Source organism: Atta cephalotes, assembly GCF_000143395.1.
Source record: "Atta cephalotes unplaced genomic scaffold scaffold00010, whole genome shotgun sequence".
NCBI lineage: Eukaryota > Metazoa > Arthropoda > Insecta > Hymenoptera > Formicidae > Atta > Atta cephalotes.
Window position 1 is genome coordinate 5957475 of NW_012130074.1, and position 21900 is coordinate 5979374.

Sequence of the window (21900 nt, forward strand, 5' to 3'; positions counted from 1 at the left end):
AATTAAAAAAACTATTTTGTAATTGTAATAATTACAAATAGTTTTTTTAATTATGTACATTAATTCTACATATTATTCTTTCATTCAGTTTCAAAAGTGTAACAATTAGAAAAATGTAATTTTTGAATTATGATGAATAAAATAATTACAAAATGTACTTGGTAAAAATTTAGGACAAATATTTATGAGTTTAAGTTTCGCGTTTGCGATAGCTTTAAACAATTTTTATTTATTTATAATTACGGTCATGATTTTATTCATAAAACTAAAATCATTAGAAAAATTTTAAAGATTTCTTAATAGAACTTCGAGTTTTACATACAGAATACAGTTACATAAAATAAAATGTTAAAATAAAATGTGTTCACTTACGTTGTGAACGTTGTGATAAAGTAAAAGATAATACATCATGTTACCCGTGTGCAAGAAAAAAGTGTATGTTTTACAAAAAGCTTTCCTGTACTTTTATGTCCGTCCTTGAATCACGAACAGGCTTGACCTTTTTCTTTTTCTTAAAAAGTCCTCGATCGCAATCCTTCTGAGACTGCATTTCCATTAGTGTTGGGCACCAAGATCCATTTTGAAAATCCACTTCAAAACATTCGTGTTTGAAGGTACATTTCTCAATGTTCGAAGTTGCTTAGTTCGTTTCGAAACATCCTTCCCGTATTTTGTACTGCATTCACTCGTTGTTTTTACTTTGCACGACGAAACATTGCTTTAAACTTTTAGCTAAGTGTTGAAAGCATAAAGTTTGTAGAACATAACTACGGAAATAATAATATACATGGATCATAACTTATATAATTTAACTTATATAATTTACTTACTACTGGTAAGTATGAAAACTAAATGGCATTCTTACCTCTCTACAAGCGAGAATAGATTTCATACTTTTTAATTGACATTATTTTTTATATAATTCTTGTAAAATGATGAATTCTTTATATAAGAATATGTAATTCTTACAATACATACATTTATAATTTGCGTGCGAAAATTATAGATTAAAAGATATAAATTATTCAAAGAGCAAATCAATATCAAAATTTCTCAGCATACTCAATATATAATATAAATATATATAATATATAGATATATGATATATATATATATATATGTGTATATATATATATATATATATATCACACAAATGTATATACGTCACATATACATTTAAATTTATTATTTATATTTTGTATTATAATTCTAATGGCATACAAAGCATGGATAATTGTGACAGCGCAAAAAGATTTTAGTGCAATACATGATTTTTGTGATTAAAAACATAATATAAAAATTAAAATAAAATTTGCGGGAAAACCTGTATGTTTTTTCTTAAAACACATTTTGTAGCTTCGTTAATTATATCGGCTTCGAAATTAGATATTTGTTCTTAAGACATAGTAATACAGACAAAGGAAGACTCACAGCCAAAGAAACATTTTACCTCAATTAAAGACCGTAGAATGCGTTTGTGCTTCAGATTCAAGTAACAAACAAGAAATATATATCTTGGATTTTCCTTTACTTTGAAGAAATTACGTTCTGAAGGGTAAATAAATAAAAACACAAAAGGAAATATTTTAATGTCTTCATAATTAATCTCTAGATATAACTCTGTCTAAAATTATAAATTTCATAAAAGATTTTATTGGAATGAGATGTAGACTGTTTATATGTTATAGATATACATATTTTTGTTTTTTATTTTACAAGAAATTATTTTTATCTAGTTAATTCAAAACAATTAAAAATATATAAAATGAAATTATTAAATGACTGCAGAGAAATGTTAAAATAAACATATAAGTAAAATATTTAGAATTTCTCTTCTTTTTTAATGAAAATATTTTCTACACATCAAAAGTCGATTGTTATGATGATAGTACTTACTTTATATATATTTTAATATTTTGTAATATGGTAATATGGTGATTTAATAGGAATTATCTTAACGTTAATAATGTTCAAAACTTCTCTGTTAAAACATTTTTAATCGCTACTATTCATTTTTGAAATAAATGAAGAAAGTTTACGTATCAAAAATTGTTGCATAAACTTGTTAGCTTTAGACGAGCTTTGATAAATTTAATACATAAACTAAAGTGGAGTGTAACGTAAAAATCAAATTATTACTGCCGAAAATTGTGCAATCCACGTTCTGTGCCTTCCCTTTCTTAGCTTAATGTAAACAATGTGGGGATTCTCGATCAAAGTATTGTAACTTTTTCTATATCCACGCATCACACACTGCCTGAAGCCATATAAGTGATTCTGAATAATAAGTGTGAAAACTTGTTATATTAATTTTAAAACAATTTGAATATCAAGTTGTTTATATAAGTTATTACAATTTACAGAAAGTAATTTATGAGATAAAGTAATCATAAATAATTTATGAGCAAGAATTGATGATGCGTTATATAATTTAAATGTTATATAATAATATTAGACTTAATCTTCAGGAATATATTAATTATGAATAATTCTTGTTTCATTTTATTAAGTTGCATTATAAGCGAAAAATAATTTTCTTACTTAGTAATAAAATCTTATTTTATAATTGTCAGTAATGAAAACATTCATAAATTTATAGGATATATATTAGTATAAGATTTTTTAAGATTTTGAATTATTAAAAAAGTTTAAAATTTTAAACAAAGTAATAATTGCTTTTTAAAGTTTAAATTTTATCTTTGTTACATGTATAAATTTCAATACACTTATACAAATCAATTTTATCGAGACAGTTGATTATATAAGTGCTTTATGCATTCGAAATAATATTTTTAATGTCCACTCTAGGAGCCAATCGCGAGTATTGTTGAGAAAACTTTACCTCAGGAAAAACTACTTCGGTCCAATCTCATATATTCGCTTCGCGTTCATTCTCACGAGCGTGGTGTCTGTAAGGCCGCAGTTAATGGCATCACAAAGATGTTTTCTCTCCCTGGTATCGGTCGTCGTTTCTCCGGTAATGTCAGGGCTTTTCCATGGGCTTTTTCCGCGGGCTTCGCGGGTAAGCTGCATCTGAAATAAGTATGAGCCTAAAGCTAGTCTTAGAAGGGAAATGGTTTTCTTCTTTTTCCCCCCTCTATTTCTTTTTCTCTTTTTTTCTGAGGTCAATACGAGAAGTGACACTTCAGAGGTCAGGAAGAGCAAAGAGCTGGCTCGTCCTCCGTCCACCCTCTCTTCGTCCTATAAAGCTCTCGTCTCGTTTGTCTCGGGCGGCAGGTGACCTAGTTCTGCCGGAACGTACTGGCTCTCTAACGACTCGGTAGTACTCGAAAAGTATCGGCCTGGGGCGAGAATACTCGCGTGGACAAATTCGTCCGACACGATCACAGCCGCCATTGTAACATCGTATCACGATCCAGAGCTTTACGCTTATGCAATTTTGGCCGTAACACGCGACAAAGACATGACACTCATAAAGAGAGTCGTAACTTCAAGAGAGTATATTCGCCGGTAACGCGAAATGATTATTGATAACAAATTTCTGGAATATTAAGAGTATTATTGACGAGAAGATATGCAAGACGTTTAATATTTATTATTTAAAATTTCCAAAAGAATCTTTCATAAAAAAAATAACTCACAAAATTTCGCAGTGTTATGAAATTAGATTATTGTATAAAATTTCATTATATAATAATTTAAAAAATATAAGATAAAAAATTATAGAATAAAGAAAAATTAAAAATTAAACATCTAAGTACCACTTCGACTTTTTTTAAAAAACTTAGAATTCTTATAAGGAATATCGGCATTACTTAAAGAATCTTTTAATTTTTGTTCAATATTTAAATATTGTATTTTCTTGAGATTTTGTCTTTTTTTTTGTTTCTCGAAAATATAACAAGAAAATAGATTTCTCGAAAAAGAATTAAAGTTTTATGCAATGCAAAATATGTATATATTTTATAATAGATTATCTATAATTTCAGTACTTTTTAAAATTTAATACTCTTAAGCAACTCTTCTATAATTTTTCTACAATTATATTTGTGAAAAGAAAAAAATTAAGAAAGCAGAATAATTTATTTTTAGAGAGGAATAATAATGTCTTCTCATTTTAATTTCTAAAGATTTGAAAATATCTGAAGAATCCAAAAATTACTTTTTATTGTAACATTTGAATAAACTTTTTAAAATCAATGTTTAGATCTTTTAATTACTCAATCGACTCATCTTTGATATTAAGACGATCTTAGCTGACTTCTTCTCGAATCATTGTATTTCAAGTGGATAAATATTTTCCATAGCTTCGACAAAGTTGCTTGAATTATAGCATCTTGAAACCGGTTCTCCCTTCAATGCATATCATAGCCACACTTTGGGAAATAAATTTTCGTTTCACACAAAAGGGAGATTCTTTTGTAACGAAGAAATAAAAGTTTTGATATCGCGTAGCTGCGACAACGTTACTGATACAGGATACCATCGGCTTTTGTTACAGGAATTCCTATTGGCGATCGACGTAACGTCCAGCGGCACGCCGGAAGAAAAACTGAAATGGGCGTTCCGCATGTACGACGTTGACGGCAACGGCGTTATCGATATGCAGGAAATGACGAAGATCGTCCAGGTACCGTAACTCATGAAAAATGCATGCGCTTCGATTTATCTCCACTTAGTTGCACTCGACCGCAACTCTTCCGACAGAATACAGAATTTTTTATCACTTGACGTCAGTACTATCGGCACAGTTAATCAATGAGAGAGAAAAAGAGATTCTGATGTATTCAGCACAATATATTTACATTTAAAAAATGCACGACTTTCTCTTCTCCGTGTCACAAGTTCATAATTTCATGTTTAATTGCATGTGGCACATGTCGTTACACTTCTCTCACGATGAGAGACTTAATAATGCATACATAATAAGAATACAGCAATACGAATTGATATTATTTTATCGATACACACTGAATTCTATTTTTTTCTTCATATTCAACACGGTATTCAAGTTGTTCGTAACGAGATGCAAGTATAAACAATTTTCCATTGTGACAAATATAAGTAAATATTAGTCAACACTGATTTGCATAATTAACGCGATTGCATGATAATAAATCAATACTGCTTTCCCGCATTTGTTTAGTGTACCTTTGCGCTTATTTTTTTACGGCGTATGGCAATGAATATCGACGCGCTAATATTTCATGAACCCTCTTCGCAAGAGAACGGATGTAGCCACGCAGCTATTCCACTCGACGGTCATGTCTTTCTCGGAACACCAGAGGCTTCATTAAATACAGCTGTTGAGTCTTTTTTTAAATAAGTAATTAAAATTTCTGTGCCGCTCGGTGTACCGGGCAGCGGGCAGTAACCCAGATGAATGGAAACTTTGTAACGTGCAACCTATTGCATAATAAATTTCCGCGAAATTACTAGGTCACACTCTCCATGCGTGGAGCAAAAGGGCACACTTTAATTTTTAAATGGCAGTATATGGTCTTTAGGATTTTAACATTCATTTATTTGCGCTAATGTATTGCAATAATTCTGTAACATATTTTGCAATAATAAATTGTAAGCATGTATAAAATTACAGGTAAAATATTGCTTTGAAATTTAATATTATGAGAGTCATAATTTTGTCTTATGCGATCTTTATATGAGAAATATTATCATTTTTTACAATAAAATTTTAATCAAACATAACATTGTGGCATAAAACGAAAAGAGTCGTCATTGCCAAAAGTCTAGAAATGTTCTAAAAACGCAAAAGGAACTAATAATATTTTAAACTTCCCGGGGATATATTTTAGGGGAAACTTGGGATTATTGCGCGGAATAAAACCCGAAAATTAGGACACAAAGATAGAATCACGCTTGAGAAACTAATTATCACATTATATTCAGATGAATCCGAGTGAATAGGGAAACGGGAATATTTATATACTAACAGAGCATAGAAAATCACGATAAAAACGCAGCGACAATGTTATGCTTTATAAAAGTATATTATAAATTTAACGCAGCTTTTTATTATTTTGTTTTTTATTCAAATTTATTCTTATATACGAAAAAAAATAGTTATACGTTAAAATGCCTATCATTCTGCGATAATATAATTATAATTAATATATTTAATGCGCAATGAAATGCGAAATAGAATATTTAGCAAAAGTTGGATGATTGAAACATAATAATATCGATCTTTCGTCAATAAATAAAAATAAGATGTGTTTGATTATTGGAATAATTATTGAAATAATTGATACTTTGTACTTTATGTATTATCGATTTAATCGATGTATTATTCATTTAATTACTTAGCGAATTTCTATAGTAAAATGAAATTTAATTAATACTAAAATGATATAAATATTAATATTATACAAATATTATATATTAATATTTTAACATATTTAAAGATTTTTAAGATATTTATGTCACATCAATCCCTTGAAAATTATGGAAATGAAATACTCAGGTATTTTTAATTTTTTACAAAATAAATCTGTTTATTCCTAACAAAAGCTGATTACTTGGTATTATAAAAATGTATTATAAAAATTATTTCTCTAAATATAAGTGGAGAAAATCATTTTAAAAAAGATTTAAGTAAATTTTAATTATCGATAAAAAGTTTTACCGGAAAAAGTTTTATTCTTTATTCTTTGTGATACGTTATCGCTTTCGTTATCGCTTTCGTTAAAAAGCTCATTGCTTGGTCGCGTCCGTTAGGATATTCATCTCTACACTATTAGAAGTTCGGAACTATCGCGACTTCCACGGAAATTCCGGCAACCAGCTTTCCGCCCTCAATGAAAATTAACAATAGAATGTTTGGTGAAACTCTGTACATCCTTGTTTAGCATTTAACCTGTAAACATCTATAACTTGTACAACATCTACAATTCATTTGACCGTACATTTCATTCTCGACACTCTGAATATCCCAACAGTGGTTGTTGCAAATATTTTCACAAGCAAATGTTTCATTGTTTCAAAAATGTTTTTGTGTAGAATGATCCAACAAGAAATGGTCAATTTACCTACTATTTTTTTCGTGGTGGTTTTTAGAAGCTAATGCTAGATAATTGTTATTTAAACAGTTACTACAAAATGATGACATATAATGGATGTATTTATTACATAACAGTTATTTTTAAGAATTTTACTATTAAATTTTGAATTGTCTACTTAGTAGATGGATTATCGATCGAAAAGTGTACAATTTTCTTTCAATATTCTTCTCTAAATTTAAATCAATTAAATCTGATCATTATTATGATAACAAATGAAATTCAACAGAAAAAGAAAGAAATTTGAGTGTTATATAATCAAAATATCGATATTTACACATTAGTTCCAATATCATATATACATTGAATTTATACACTAAAAGAAAATTAGATAGATTAGAGATTTTCATGTTTCATTGATGATTTAATTAACTGATTACCAATAGTTCCATATATAATCGCTGAATATAGAAAAATATTTTTTATGTGAAAGCAACATAACAGTTTGTAAATATTATTGTATATTAATATTATAATTTACAGTAGTTGTCATATGTATATGTTACATTTTAAATTTATGTTACAACGTAATTCATATTTGAATGTTTTTTTTTTATAAGATAATTCTACATATATAGTTTGAAGATTGATTAATTTTTTCGATATGTATTATGTATGACAAAGAAGATTAATTTTATTTAAATAATTCTGTTTTATCGATGAGTCTACCAATTTGCGATAAAATTAATCTTTATCTCACGTCTAACTGTTGGTTGAGAAAATAATAAATTTCGCGTATTTATCTCTGTCCAAGCGATTTACAGTAGACTAATCGGAAAAAGCACGAAAAGAGATTCTAAATAAAGAATTACTGGTGCGCTTTAGTGGCTCTCAAAAAAAGTATCTGCGATAAATTATATTTTTGGAGCAACATGATTTATCACTTAGTCGAGATTTGCTCAACTATAAACACCGCATGCAAGAAAAATAATAATACGTTTTGAATTTATCAATTTTCCAGTGAACTGCAAATGCATTATGTATTTCACGATAATAAAATTGCAACAAATAAAAGAAATTTTTTATTTTTTTGCGCTGCTAAAGATAATTTTACAGCTAATAAGTGATATTCGTATAAGTTCATTTGATTTTTATAAGATAATTATGACTTAAAATATAATATTTTAAAAACTGATTTTATATAAAGTTAACTATACAAAGTGAATAAATTATATAGTTAAATACGTATAAGTTACGTATGTACAAAATTGTCATACAATATATTCCTATGTTTCGCTAGAGGCATGTAATTTTTAAATTTTAAATCTTTATTCGAATATAAGCCTTTATATAAATTTTTATTGAAAAGTATATTTTTTGTTAGTAAAAGTATTGCTAAAATAAATAGATGGAATGTATTTTATAGTTTAATAGTTTATGTACGTAGAACGAAAGCTCATCGGCGATCGCCATTGAATGCTCATTAATCAGGTACCGTTTTTGTATGCCTCAACCTTTCGTCTTGATGGATTTAGGATGAATTCTTGTTTGAAAAAACGTGAAACACCAAAGTTGTGTTCGTGGTTTTCATGATTTACGACTTACTATTGCGTTTGTAATGCATAATACGTAAATCTATACTTCTGCTCTATCTATCTTCGCATTTTCTTAGTATTATATAGTAAAAATAGTATTTTTGACAAGGAACGAACATATAAACGTATTAATTTTTTTAAATGTTTCTATATTTCTTTTTATGCGTTGGAAATACGTAATGTCTGCTGAAATATATGTTTCATCTTATTGAGTTCTGATGAGGGATATAATGTATATACGTTATGCATTTGTGACATAATTAAAATCGATATAGAGTCTCTGTTTAATAAAAGTTACGACGTACACGTATTATTACACGTGTATTAATCTTGCTACATTAATTCACAATTTTTCTGTGAACTGGCGAAATGTAATATCTTTAATTTATAAAAAGATGCTAAATAATAAAGGTGAATAGTTCGAATTCGAATAGAATCGAATTGAATTATTGTAGACTCGAGAAATTCGAAATCGAATAATTTTCAATTATCGATAGTTAACTTTTGAATCAATTGCTTATTTTATTTTCTTCATTTATGCATGTCTCTTTCTTGTATATATCACCTGTACGATCAATCTTTGTATCAGAACGTACCAATTTTTGTAGATGCGCATGCAGTTATTTATATATCATTGTATATCGTCGATTATCATTAAATTCTATTGGCTGCGTTGAAAAGACAAAGCCTTATGATTTCTTTATTACGATTTCTTTATTACCATTGATTCGTACATTTAGATTCAATAAAGAATTAAAAGCAAAAACTAATCATATTAAAGAATGAATCGTTGAGCTCAACGGCTTTGACTTTTGAATGCAGCCTGTTACAGTAATGCCAGAAATAAGATTTATTTTTTATTAGAAGACGTCTTTTTAATACATTTGTCATATTGATTACTTTTTGGTATTATTTGTAAATTAAAAATGATTTATTTTTTCGTTTATTTAAACAAATTTGTAACGTTATTGAAAACACTTTTTTTATTTTTAAATTAGCTTTTAATGTAAATCCGAAAAAAATTGATTTAAATTCGATTCACTTTTTTGAATAAAAAAAGATTCGATGTAAAGTTCGATTCGAAAGTAAAATTCGTAAAAATTTCAAATTCAATTCAATTCGTTTTCGAACATATTATCAAAGAATTCGTTTCGATTCGATTGGATCTCACAAATGCTTGATTGCACATCTCTACTATATAAATCTACTTTATTAATTTAAACTTAAACTTTGAGATCTTTTATGAATCGTTACGAATATAAATTGGAAATGTATCAATGCTTTGGAACGAGAATGATTGATATCATTTTATGAATCAAAAATAGAGAACATTTCCTCTTTTATCGGAAAACGATGTCGTTTTCAGTATTCCAAGGTATTGATGCAAAACTATCCTTTGTATTGGATATGCCAAATAGACTGGTTTTCCAAACGTGTGACGGGTGGGTGATACATTGATTCTACGTGAGCCTGAATACAACGTGGAGAAACAAAGTGTTATGTTTTGTTTTCAGGCGATATACGACATGCTCGGCGCATGTTCGAGCAATAGGCCGGCAGACAGCGCAGAGGAAAGAGCGAAGAACATATTCGCGAAGATGGACGAGAACAACGATGGGCAGCTGACGCAGGAAGAATTTCTGAAGGGTTGCCTCCAGGACGAGGAGCTATCGAAGATGCTCGCTCCTTAATCCCGACGTCGCCGCACTTCCGCACGAGCCGTCGACGCACGATCGTAAAGGACACCCCACACTGACTCCCTCATAAAACTCGACGGAAACGTCAAAACGCCGGCAACAATAAGGCCACCACCGAAACGGACACTCGCAAACACACACGCATCATTTACACGCGACACGTATCAACGACAATTTCCTATTAACTATGACATACGCTATTATTCTGACGATTCGATAACTAGGCCGTCACTCATGCTCGACGGGAAGGGTACGAGCCATGATAACGGACGACGATCGAGGATGATAGATAAACGAGGAGGAACAGCGATTCAAATCGAATTACTGTCGATCCTCGTGGGAATAAGATTTAAAAGAGGAAAAATTTCACGAGAGATGATCGCAATGGCACACCGCTCGCTCAGATATTCGCACGGTTGACTGCAGGACAGCAACAACAGTGATGTGTAAATGATCCTAGGAATGTCTCGTAAATATGAGAAACAAAGAGTGTGACATCATCGTTGACGACGGCGAGGAATCTAATTAGCTTGTGGAAATCTTCATCTGTTTCGTGAACTCGCCACATCGACAATTGCACGGTGGATTCCGCCTCGCCGAATTTATCATCCGGATTCAGGAATATCCTCGGAGTGCGGTGTTAAAATTAACGCGAATGAGCTTTACGTTCTCATCGAGGAAGGTGACAATGTCGGTTGTTAAGGACCGCAGAATAGCTCTCGAAATCTGCGTTCGCACCGACGATTCAGCTTAACTGGTCCCGGACAAACGATTCGCTATCTTTCTGGATTATATGGTTCCGTCTAGTAGTAACAGAGATGAAGACCAGAAACCTCATGATCCTCTGATGCGCTTTAGGGGTTGTAGAGATTTTGCACATAGCACAAAACAATTTTGCTTGTCGCAAACATAACTCTAATTTCATTCTGGATTTCGTAATAATTTCCAGAAGTTTCATGATGAGTCTTGCTAAACTGCTATTTTTTTTGCGAAAAATTTTGCTTCGTTATAATATAATTAATAAAATTATTCAAGCTCGTCATAAATTTTTTTACAAATCGCTTGATTATTATAAATACTTGATCTAAAGTATCTGTAGAAGCACACTTTTGTATACATAAAAATTACAAATAAATCTTAAATATAAATAGATCTTAAATTATATATATAATTCTGAAACTGTAATTAGTTTGATCTAATTTGAGTCTGTCAATTTTTTTAAATTTAAATCTTTGCACGAAGATCGCTTTTTCTAATTCCCTATAAGTACATTAAAACAGCTCAAAGCCGACTGTGATTTCAATCTCGTGTAAACTACTTGTTTATCACTGTTACTCTCCACTTCACTCCATTACTCATTCTGTAAGACTCGCTTGATTAGATTACGCCGTGAGAGCTACAAGGTTGACTTGTAATCCTAATTATACAGAAATTCTAAATAAAATAGGAAATTTATGTTGCATCAGAGGATTACAATTGATCGAAGTTGGCGCAATTGGCCTGAAATTGTGATGTGTATCGTAAACGCGAATGGAATTTCAATGGAATTTCGCCGAGGGTGAAAGCAAAGATACTCATAGTGAGTCAAGAGTGAGTCTTGTATAGAATTAATAATTGCGAGAGACTTACACGCGTAAGACGCACAAGAGATGCATGCCACGAGCGACCGCAGTATGCGTCCTTTTTTTTTCCGACCTGCATTGATCGATCAATGCAGGTCGTATCCAAGATCGGTGTTGCGAGAGGGCGATGCCGGCCGCCGTCCGTGATATGACGACAGTGTTACGCGCCCGCGCGAGGTGCTAACACAACGAATTGTGAATTACGAGGTAATGTCGATTAGATAGGGGAATAATATCGCTTAGGGGTGACACAACGTTAATTTTATACTGGCACACCGCGGGAAAGCATTGCATCGTCGACCAGCACGCGCGTCATCCCTCCGCTGAGAAATCGATACGTACCTCGCATACGATGTTATTACGGCGTGCAGCGGATGCGGAGAGTAGCACCTGCAATACGGGTCGTATGTACATATTATCGTGTTCGCTAGAAATCCACCGGATGTCCGTCGCGCTCGTGGATTAAGGGAACGGTGGAGGGAAGCAGTGCGGGAAGCGATAAAAGCGGATATTAATTTCCGGATAGTTGAAATTCCTGCTCGAAACTTCGCGAGTCACTTCACAAATCTATGTATATTCGCGCTTTCTTTTTTTATTATTTTCTTGCTATTTCCTTGGATATAAATGTAACTAAATCTTCAACATGTATCTTGACTGCCGCGAGAAAATTCATATAGAGGACTTCCGATGACAATGATCATCGACATATGATTGTTATAAAAATAACAGTCTAGATATTTGAACGTCAGTCAATTTAATCTGATCTTAATTTATTTGCCCTCTTTGGAACAAGAGAATAGGAATAAGAGAAGAACAAAAAGTAAATTAAACTATAGCTGAAGAATTAACCGATGAAATCGATCAAACAAATCTCTTCTAATTATGTCTGGTGCATTAATTTGCTTTTATTTCGATCGTTATTACGTGGGATGTCATCATTCTTTTTTTTATCACGTTGCAATTATACGGTACAGAAAAAGAATGAACGATTAATTTCATTTACCATTCTAATCGATACGAAGGGAATCGACCTCGTAACTGCATAATGATCGTTTTAATCCGTTCGACAGCGTGCTCGTCGACATTTCGACACCTTCCATTACGAAGGTTTCGTGTTTTCTCTTTTTTTCTTTTTTCTTTTTCGAATCTTGCACGTAGCATATATCGAGATACGTGTACCCGCGAGGAACACAATGTGCACCGAGATCAATGTACTTTACGTGTATATATTTTAATTTAAGATTTAAAGCGTCACACACGTACTACGAATATGCAACATCAAACGTGACGTTCTTCGCATGGCAAATAAATTGAGAAACTTGTGGCACGTGCGAAAACGGATGAATTGGTCATTTCCTGTCGAGAATCCTGTGCCTTGCGCCGAGTTGGTAAGTCATCATCATATATTATTTTGACCCGAATATGAAAATTCTTGATGCTTTAAATACATTTCGAACATTATTTACGAGCGGTCTCTTCTTATCGAAATCGAAAAAAGGTTTTTAAAGAAAGTTGCAGCTAAAATATTCTCTATTTATTACTGGAATGGTTCTTTCGTTCTTTGATGGTGTTCTAAAAGCTTTCACGAATGCATCTTTAGATGCCTTATCATAATGCACAGAATTATCGACATACACTGTATATATTTTGGCATGATCGGTTCCAAATGGCAGAAACGATCATTAAGCCCGCAGTACGTCCATTATCGTTTCTTGATTTATTCTTTCTATATGCTATGAATACTGCACAGCACACTAATATTATATACGTTACAGATTGCACCGTAATTGTTTGGTTATCCGTTTCCGATAATTCAGCAATATTTCTCGCGGTTTGCGCTGTAATTTGCAGCATTTGAGTTTTTATTTTTACTACAATAACTAATCCTTTCGCGCACAGAGATTTCAGAGAAATTAAAAATCTTTCAGCTTTTAATATCTCTTTTTATAAACGAAAGTTATTTATATCTATCTTTAGTTACATATTCAAATAATGAATAATAAAAGTGTTCATATTTATGCTTGAAAGAAGATATATGTTCAAAGGTTTGTCTTATTTTAAAGAGAAATTAATCTTGAAAACAAATTAGCGAAGTACCGATAAATTGAAATAGATTGAAGTTCGTATCTAAAACGATATCTTCGAGTTTAACTTAAATTAATTAGCCATATTCCCTGGGCCATTCCAAAATATACATGCTGTAACTTACAAACTAGTATCGGGAATCGACCTCGAAACATACGTGTGCCGCAGGCTTTAAAGAGAATCGATCAGACAATCGAGTATAATAAGAGGCAAGTGTCAGCTTGAAGAAGGCCAACGATAATTTCTGCACAATACGGTTAACTTCAGGTACTTTTTCTGCGATGTAGCATCGCGCGTGACACGAGAAATTCCCACGCGATACAACTTAGTTGTCTTGGAACACATTGTGATCCTCGTGGATTTCTGATGGCTAGAATAAAAATGCGTTGCACTTATATTCGCAGGCTTTTCACAAACGAGTCACTTCTAATCGGTCAATTGAACGTATGCTACGCAAACGGATGAACGCAATAGGTAATGATTCGAATGAAAATTCGTTTTTGGTCTCTACGTGAGAGAAGAAGTTATAACTATTAGACATTAATAAGTAGTAAGAATTATAAAAAGTTTTGAGATAACACAGAAGTGTAAGCGATCTAGCAGCCGATGATAGGAAAAACATACTCTGAAATCAAAACGTGACGTGTGTCGCGTATCTCGGTTCTCGAGTGGATTATAAATTATTACGTTGGAACAACTGTAATCGTCCAGCGAATAATTCCTTTATTTTTCTATGATAATAATTTTATCGGAACATTTTAAAGACTATAGTTTAATTGTTACTGTGTTTGAGCATATTAGAATTAATATTAGAGCTAATTATTTTTCAACGTAATAATTTATGACTTGCCCATGAAGCTGATTTAGATTTGTTCATAAAATAGGTATTAATCCGATTTATTAATCCGGTTAGCATCCGAGATACAATATTCTCTATGTTAGACCACTCTGTATATTTGTATATTATCGTAAGATGAATCAAATTGATTAATAATCATTGTGGAAATAATATCGAATTAATATAGTCGTGAACACCGATATATTGAATGTTGGATATAAAATAAAATAAGAGACTTGCGGCGCGAGTAAAGTTATAAAACGTAATTGTACAAACAATTGTTTCCTTGTCGATAAAGAATATTATTAAAATCAGTCGAATGTGCGCGAATGGGAGAAAAAGAGAGAAGGAGAGAAAAAGCGGATGAAGAAGCTTTTAATTAAAATTTCTATTCATTCTTCAGTGTCATTCGCCTGCAGTTATTAAAACGAGTAAAAGAAAAGAAGCCTGTAATCTCAGTCAATAACGTGGATGAATGTCGTTAAAAATTTGCATCGCATCGCGTAGATTACAACGTGCTTGTGATATCGATTTGAATTAGATCCATTTAATTGAGATGGATTCTATTATAACTTGGATGAACGAAGTATATTTGAGAGAATCCTGTATATCTTACAAGTTATAAAGAATAACGCAAGAATTTCAGCAATCTACGTAGAATTATAATGAACGTCTTCGAAGATAGCATTACAGATTGCATGTTCTACAGAGATCTGTTATAATATATTAAACGATGGATAGCTTTAATAGAGTGAAATTTCCTTGGCAAGTTTGCATAAAAATATTATAATTACGATCTAGGAGAGTTTTGTTTTACGAATTGGCAAAATATGCTCGTTAAAACAATTGTAGAGTTGAAAGGCATCTAACTCTACTCTGTATTTTCCAAACACGGAATGTTCTTTTATGCTCCCGATATTTTATAAATTAATATTTTTTATTGGTAAACTATCAGAATAATTATCTTTTAATTATTAAAAATTCTAAATCTCGAAAAAACCCAAGTACTTTGGGTTGGGGACTTGTCAAGAATGCGACGTAAATGTGCGATGATTCAGAAATTCTTAAACTGTTATACACGTGCCATTGCAATATACTTCGTTGTGTAGTTATTCAGTGGATAGTTTGTAAATGCAGTTAAGAAAAAAATTTGGATAATAAGAGAATAATCGGTTAATGGCGTAAAAATATCGTTCCGCTTAGGAGTGTTGACAAAAATTATCAGTTACTATCAGATACTATGATTAATGAAAGGTATCGATCTTTTATTGGCGACCAAATTTGATGAATCACCAATCGCGAATGGTGGTATTAAAATTAATTTATTGTACCAAAATTAATTATTCGTATTAAGATTAATCGATGAAATTAAATTAGGCTCGTACCTATATTAGTAGAAGATGGTATCAATTTTCATCAATGATACTAATGTAGCACGAAAATTAATTGTTAGTGCCGAATTGATATCAGAATCTGTCAGCTTTACAGTCTATTTTAACTTGTGGGAAACGCTGTGGGTGCGCTGAAGGAGAGGCTCACCTCCTTTTTGTATTAACGAAAAACAACGATAAGTGGACCATAATGTGTTATTGGCACGTCGTTCTAACGTAAAAAATTACGTTGCGAAATAGAGACCGTTTCGTGAAAGCACGCGAAAACCGTATCTTTTTCTTACAACAAATTCTATTGGATGCATGCACTATGTACATTAAAGCCATCATACACAAATTCACGTAAAAATGTGTGTTTAATATAAATATAAAAATGGATTAAACTATGAAAACTTCAATACACTTTATTGTGCTGTTAAGTAAAATCTGTATTTTATATAATTTGAAATATTTGCATTTTATTTTTACACAGAAAATCAGCGCAATGACTTCAATATGCACTAATGTGTCCAATCGAATTCACTATTTCATGTAGCGGGGCATAGATAATCACATAGATCTCGTGTATGATGGATAATTCACATTTCCATACATCAAGCTTGAAACTGATCGCAATAATCGTCGTTAGGGAGGATACATCTATCGCTCGAATCGTGCACACACTCTAATGACATAATAGACTAACGTCTATACTAGTGATAGCATTCGACCAATTGTGTGTTTTTATTAGATAGAACGATGCTTTTCGGTACATAGTCGGATTCTCTCCTATCTTCTCTTTGCGCTCCAGGTCGTAATTCTCCTCGAAATACCGCTGAAACATCGCATCTGCCGACTCGATCGATTTTGTGCGCGGTTTCCCTTCGTGCATGAATCATGTAGATACAAATTAGAAATGTATTGCTTTATAGAACGAGCGACAGAATGTTGCAAACTTTATCGCATTGCGAGTGACTTCGCTGGAGATTTTGTAGACGAGATCGGTTAATCTAGTCGATTTTATGTAACAAAGAGTGTTCTCGCTCGTTATTTATACATGGTACTAATGCACGAAATTGCATCGAGGTCGTGATAATTCGTGGCAAATTGTTATTCGAAAGAGAAATTGATCGACTCGCGGAATAGATCGTCGAAATAAATAAAAACACGCGCTCATATATATTTATATTAGGCTAGGTACATATCATCGGCTCCTTCCATGACGCGTGAGAGGCAGAAGCTTCTCTCACTTCGCGATTTTACTCTCTATGTGCTTCAATCGCAACTACCACGATTAAGTCAATTTTAAACGAAGAGAAAGATAAGATCTATCCGTTAATACGATATTTCGAAATATATATATATATATATATATATAAAATATATATATATATATAAACGTATATAATTATATATAATATATATAAATATATATAACGTGTTACAAATAATATTAATATATTAAACATATATTCTATGTGTATAGCGAATCTGTACCAGTTCGTAAAAGCGGTCTTGTCCGCTGGCGACAAAATCGCGCGGGAGGGAGAACGAGATTTTCTCAGTGAACAATAGCTCTATTCTTTTTAGCTAAATTTCTTGCACCGTTCATTTTTCTCTTTTTTTTTCTTCAACGTAGAGAGAAAAAGAGAAAAAAGGAATCGTGCAAGAAGTTCAACTTCAAAAAAAAAGACTAATTACTTCTGGATGTCATTTGTTTTACGAATATTAATGGTGTCTCAAAATTGTAAAGTAGTTTCAAGACAAATTAAAGATTTTGCACATATATAAATGAAAGTGTGTTCAATCTTATTTCGATACAATTTTTAAATTAAAATATTGACATATAAATATTTTTAAAAAACTATTATGTGTCGTCAATAACTGAAAGAAGTGACAGGGGAGAGACTGATTATTCGAAAATGCATTTCGAAATGCATTTGCGCGAAATCGCCAATGTATAAGACTCAAGGTAGGCGCATTCGCACAATCGTTGATTTAAGATTCATTTACATAGAAGTCATAGACAATTGTAGAGTCATATCGTAAAAAAATTGACTAATCCTAGTCGAGTATTCTCTTTATGTTTGATTGTGATTGATCAGTTTCCTACGACTTAAGACTTCACGACTGTCTAAAGTTACGTTCGGGGAGTGCGCTATCAACACTATTTGTGTCATATCATCCTTGTTTCACGTTTAATGGACGAAGAAGATAGAATGACACAAATAGCGCTAATAGTGTCTCCTCGAATCCAGTCTAAGACTTCTATGTAGACAAGCTTTTACACAACAATATGTACTCACGTTCTAATCGCTAATCGCTAAACCGAAACTCGGTTCGTAAATCCACGCACGATTTTTCGGGTAGACTGGGAGGGGGGGATAATGCGGAGAACCGGACATTGCAACTCTCTCCTCTCGAATAGAAAGTGCAGCATTGACAATCGACATAATAAGTTCCCTTTTACGAAAGAATCACCGTAGACGAATTTTATAAAGCTTAAAAACGGACCTAAAGTGCATTACATTATTAGAGGAGCCGTCGTTTGCGTCTCGATTGTCACCCCCTTCGATATGTGTGTGCGTATGCGTGCGTGCGTGCATGCGTGTGTGTCGCGTGTGCGTATGTGCGCGCATATTCGTGTGTATACGTGCCAGTGACTCCTCACGCTTCGTTAGCACATACACGCATGCACGCAATAGAAATGTAATATGCACATAAATATGCACGCACGCAAGTGATCGTGCGCGAATATGCGCGTCCAGAACTCAATTTCCGTCGTATCACATTAAAATGACGTTTCTACTAGCGGGCTGTTTATGCTCAAATCACGAGCTCTAAAACCGAGCACCAATTTTAAATATCGACTCTCCTCCGTCTCTCCTTATTGAGATCCACTTTTCTAGAGATCATCACGCGCGCGACGCAGACCTTTTGTAGGGATAACATTATCACGAGATCAATTGAGATAACTGTGACGTCAATATAACATTAAATAAATGTTTTCTGATGAACGTAATTGATGATTATCATTTTGTAAATGATTTTATATTTCCGTTAATCTTTAGAGAATGAGGACTATTTTTAAAATTTTTATAGGTTTTTTAATAATAAGTAAGATTTATTTTAATTTATTGTACCCTTTATTTCAAAATGATCTTGTTTCAATGTCATTAGTATCTTTCTCGTTTTCTGTAAAAATTAAACAATCGCCTTTTGATCGCTGAATTCATTACTTTTGTTCTAATTGATCCCGATTCTTACGGTTCGCCACGAAATGACGAAGATAAAGTCAATTTCAGATTAATGAGAACGCGATAATAATGTAACGAGCAACACAGCGGATGAGAACTAATCCATTCGAGCTGTTTTTATAATCCATGCGATTTTATTTTTCTACGCCTTCCTTTTAATTTGCCCATCTAATTTAATTTGCACATCGGCATGTGTGATCTCTCAAAATTCTCTGCTCAATTTCTTTTATCGTATGTTCCCTTTCTGTTCCACTTCTTGCAAAACGCGTTTAAACTATCTAAATAATAAACTTCATTAAAACATATTTGTTTTGCCATACGATTAAACTTTCACATAATAGGAATACTCTTCGAATAACATTTCCTTAGAACGATTGTAAACTCCGCTTACAATTTCGCTTATTTCCTTTGCGGAAATATTTCATTATTTCATTTCGTATTTAACGAACATTTTGCCAACAACGATAGAAATTCACTCATTGATTGTCTTAAGTCCCTAACAGTTTGGATAACTGAATTATCCAGGAAGCAATTTCTCTTCTCGAATGGTTAGGTATTTAAACTATCTGAAAAGAGTTACTGCTTGTTGTGTAGTTTCATTGGCATTCAATTCTAATGAATATTGCGTCACGTATTCTTCTCAATGTTGCACATTTAATTGGGAAAATTTCGAATTTGATTTTGCATTTTCGAACGAAGACAGAAGCAAACGAAAACTGTTACTTTTCCCGCATTTTATATATTTTTCGCATTTTTACACCTCGAGTTCCGAATTTTATACAGAAAAGAAGAATCTTGTCTTGCTGAATGACATGATTAGAGAAGTAGTAGATTTCGAGTAGTACAAGATGAGTACAAGAATGTTACAGTCCTCGCGACAGCTAAGTGCGATTTCGCATTGACCGATAAATTTAATCTTCAGGGAAACATCGGCGCCGCCGGTTCGATACGTCGATGCCGATTTGATCTATTGAAGGATCAATCTCGGTCGTAACGGGTCCTTCCTCGCCACGTAGCTACGTATCTCAATTCGCTTGCTTGTAATATCGATGAGTTGGCTCTACGCTGCAATTTCCGCAGTTTGACCTTACTCGACAGAAAGATACTTCGCTCATAGCCCTCCCTAATTAAGTACATCACAGTATCATTTATTCTGATAATAACTTGCGGACGCTTTAAATCAGTGGTTTTCAACCTTTTTGTTATATCTTTTACTCACTAATGTATATCTCAATTATATATACCACATCAATTACATTTATTTTCAAATAAATATTTATATAATAATTATGTCTCACCATGTTTAACTTTGGCACTTAATTTAAAAAAAAAATAACTTCATTATCTAATTATTTTTACTTGATCCCAGTAGCAAAAAGTAAGCAGAATATAATTTTGTATAATAATGTATAATAAATTGTTGCTGCAAAATGTTTTAATGGGTTTTGTAACAAATAATTATAAATTTCATTGCAATTTGAGTTTAGAATTAATTGAGGTCCAGTGAAACATACTGACTTACCTACCTATTAACTTCCCAATAACCGCAATTCCTAGTAATGCAATTATATAAAGTGGATTTTGCAGATTTACGATGTTAGAAATTAATTTCGCTTTGAAAAAGAAATCCTTTATGCGACATATCTTTCTCTCGAGTGTGTGCTTTTTAATTTCGTGATGAGTGACACGTGCTCGTCCATATAAAAATAGTTCTCTCTTCAAGATAAACAAATTATTTTAAAAACGAATGATGTATGTATGTATGTATGTGCGTGATATACATTATAAACTACAAATTCCATTTTTCTTTAAAGTTTTGAAAAATACGATACATCATTCTTGCGATTATGCTTCTAATTTCTATTACGATGTTAGTTTTGATCGATGATAAATAAAAAATCGAACATCAATTGTGCATGCGTATTCGGATACAATATACTTTCAATTACTCATGGTACCATGCAGAAGTTAATCCTTTCCTCCGAAAAGTCTGCTGTCTCGCGCTTAGCTACCGCCGATTGAAAGAAGTTTAATTTAGGATACGCTCGCGTTTATCGCATAATGTAGCGTAATTACTGTGTTATTCTGACGTCGCTCTTATTGCATTGAATATTCATCTGATGTAGCTTAGGACTGAACGATAATCCTGAGAGAGGCACGTCTCGTGACGTCCGGAGCTTACCCGTGAAGGAGATATTCGCGCGTTCCGGTATCATGCCTCTTGCCTCGGAGCTTTACACGCTCGCGCAGAATTAATCTTTGAAAGGGCTAAGTCAATAGTTCATGCAAGATTATCGTCGCTGTCTCATTAACGGAAAGTATTTTATACGTGTATATATATATATATATATATATATATATATATATATATATATATATATATAGTAGTAGTTAGTATATATACTATACTTACTACGTACCGTAACCGTAACTTAACGTTAAACTTAAAACTTAAA

At 32.2% G+C, this 21900-nt stretch overlaps 1 protein-coding gene across 1 annotated transcript in view; it reads left to right on the forward strand.

Annotated features, from left to right (window-relative positions):
* LOC105627794 (neuronal calcium sensor 2) overlaps positions 1-10266 on the forward strand; it is a 19643-nt gene extending 9377 nt beyond the window's left edge. The window contains exons 3-4 of the mRNA XM_012209072.1: positions 4463-4591; positions 10090-10266. Coding sequence (XP_012064462.1) covers positions 4463-4591; positions 10090-10266 — 306 coding nt within the window. The remainder of the gene's footprint in view (positions 1-4462; positions 4592-10089) is intronic.
* The last annotated feature ends 11634 nt before the right edge of the window (positions 10267-21900 follow it).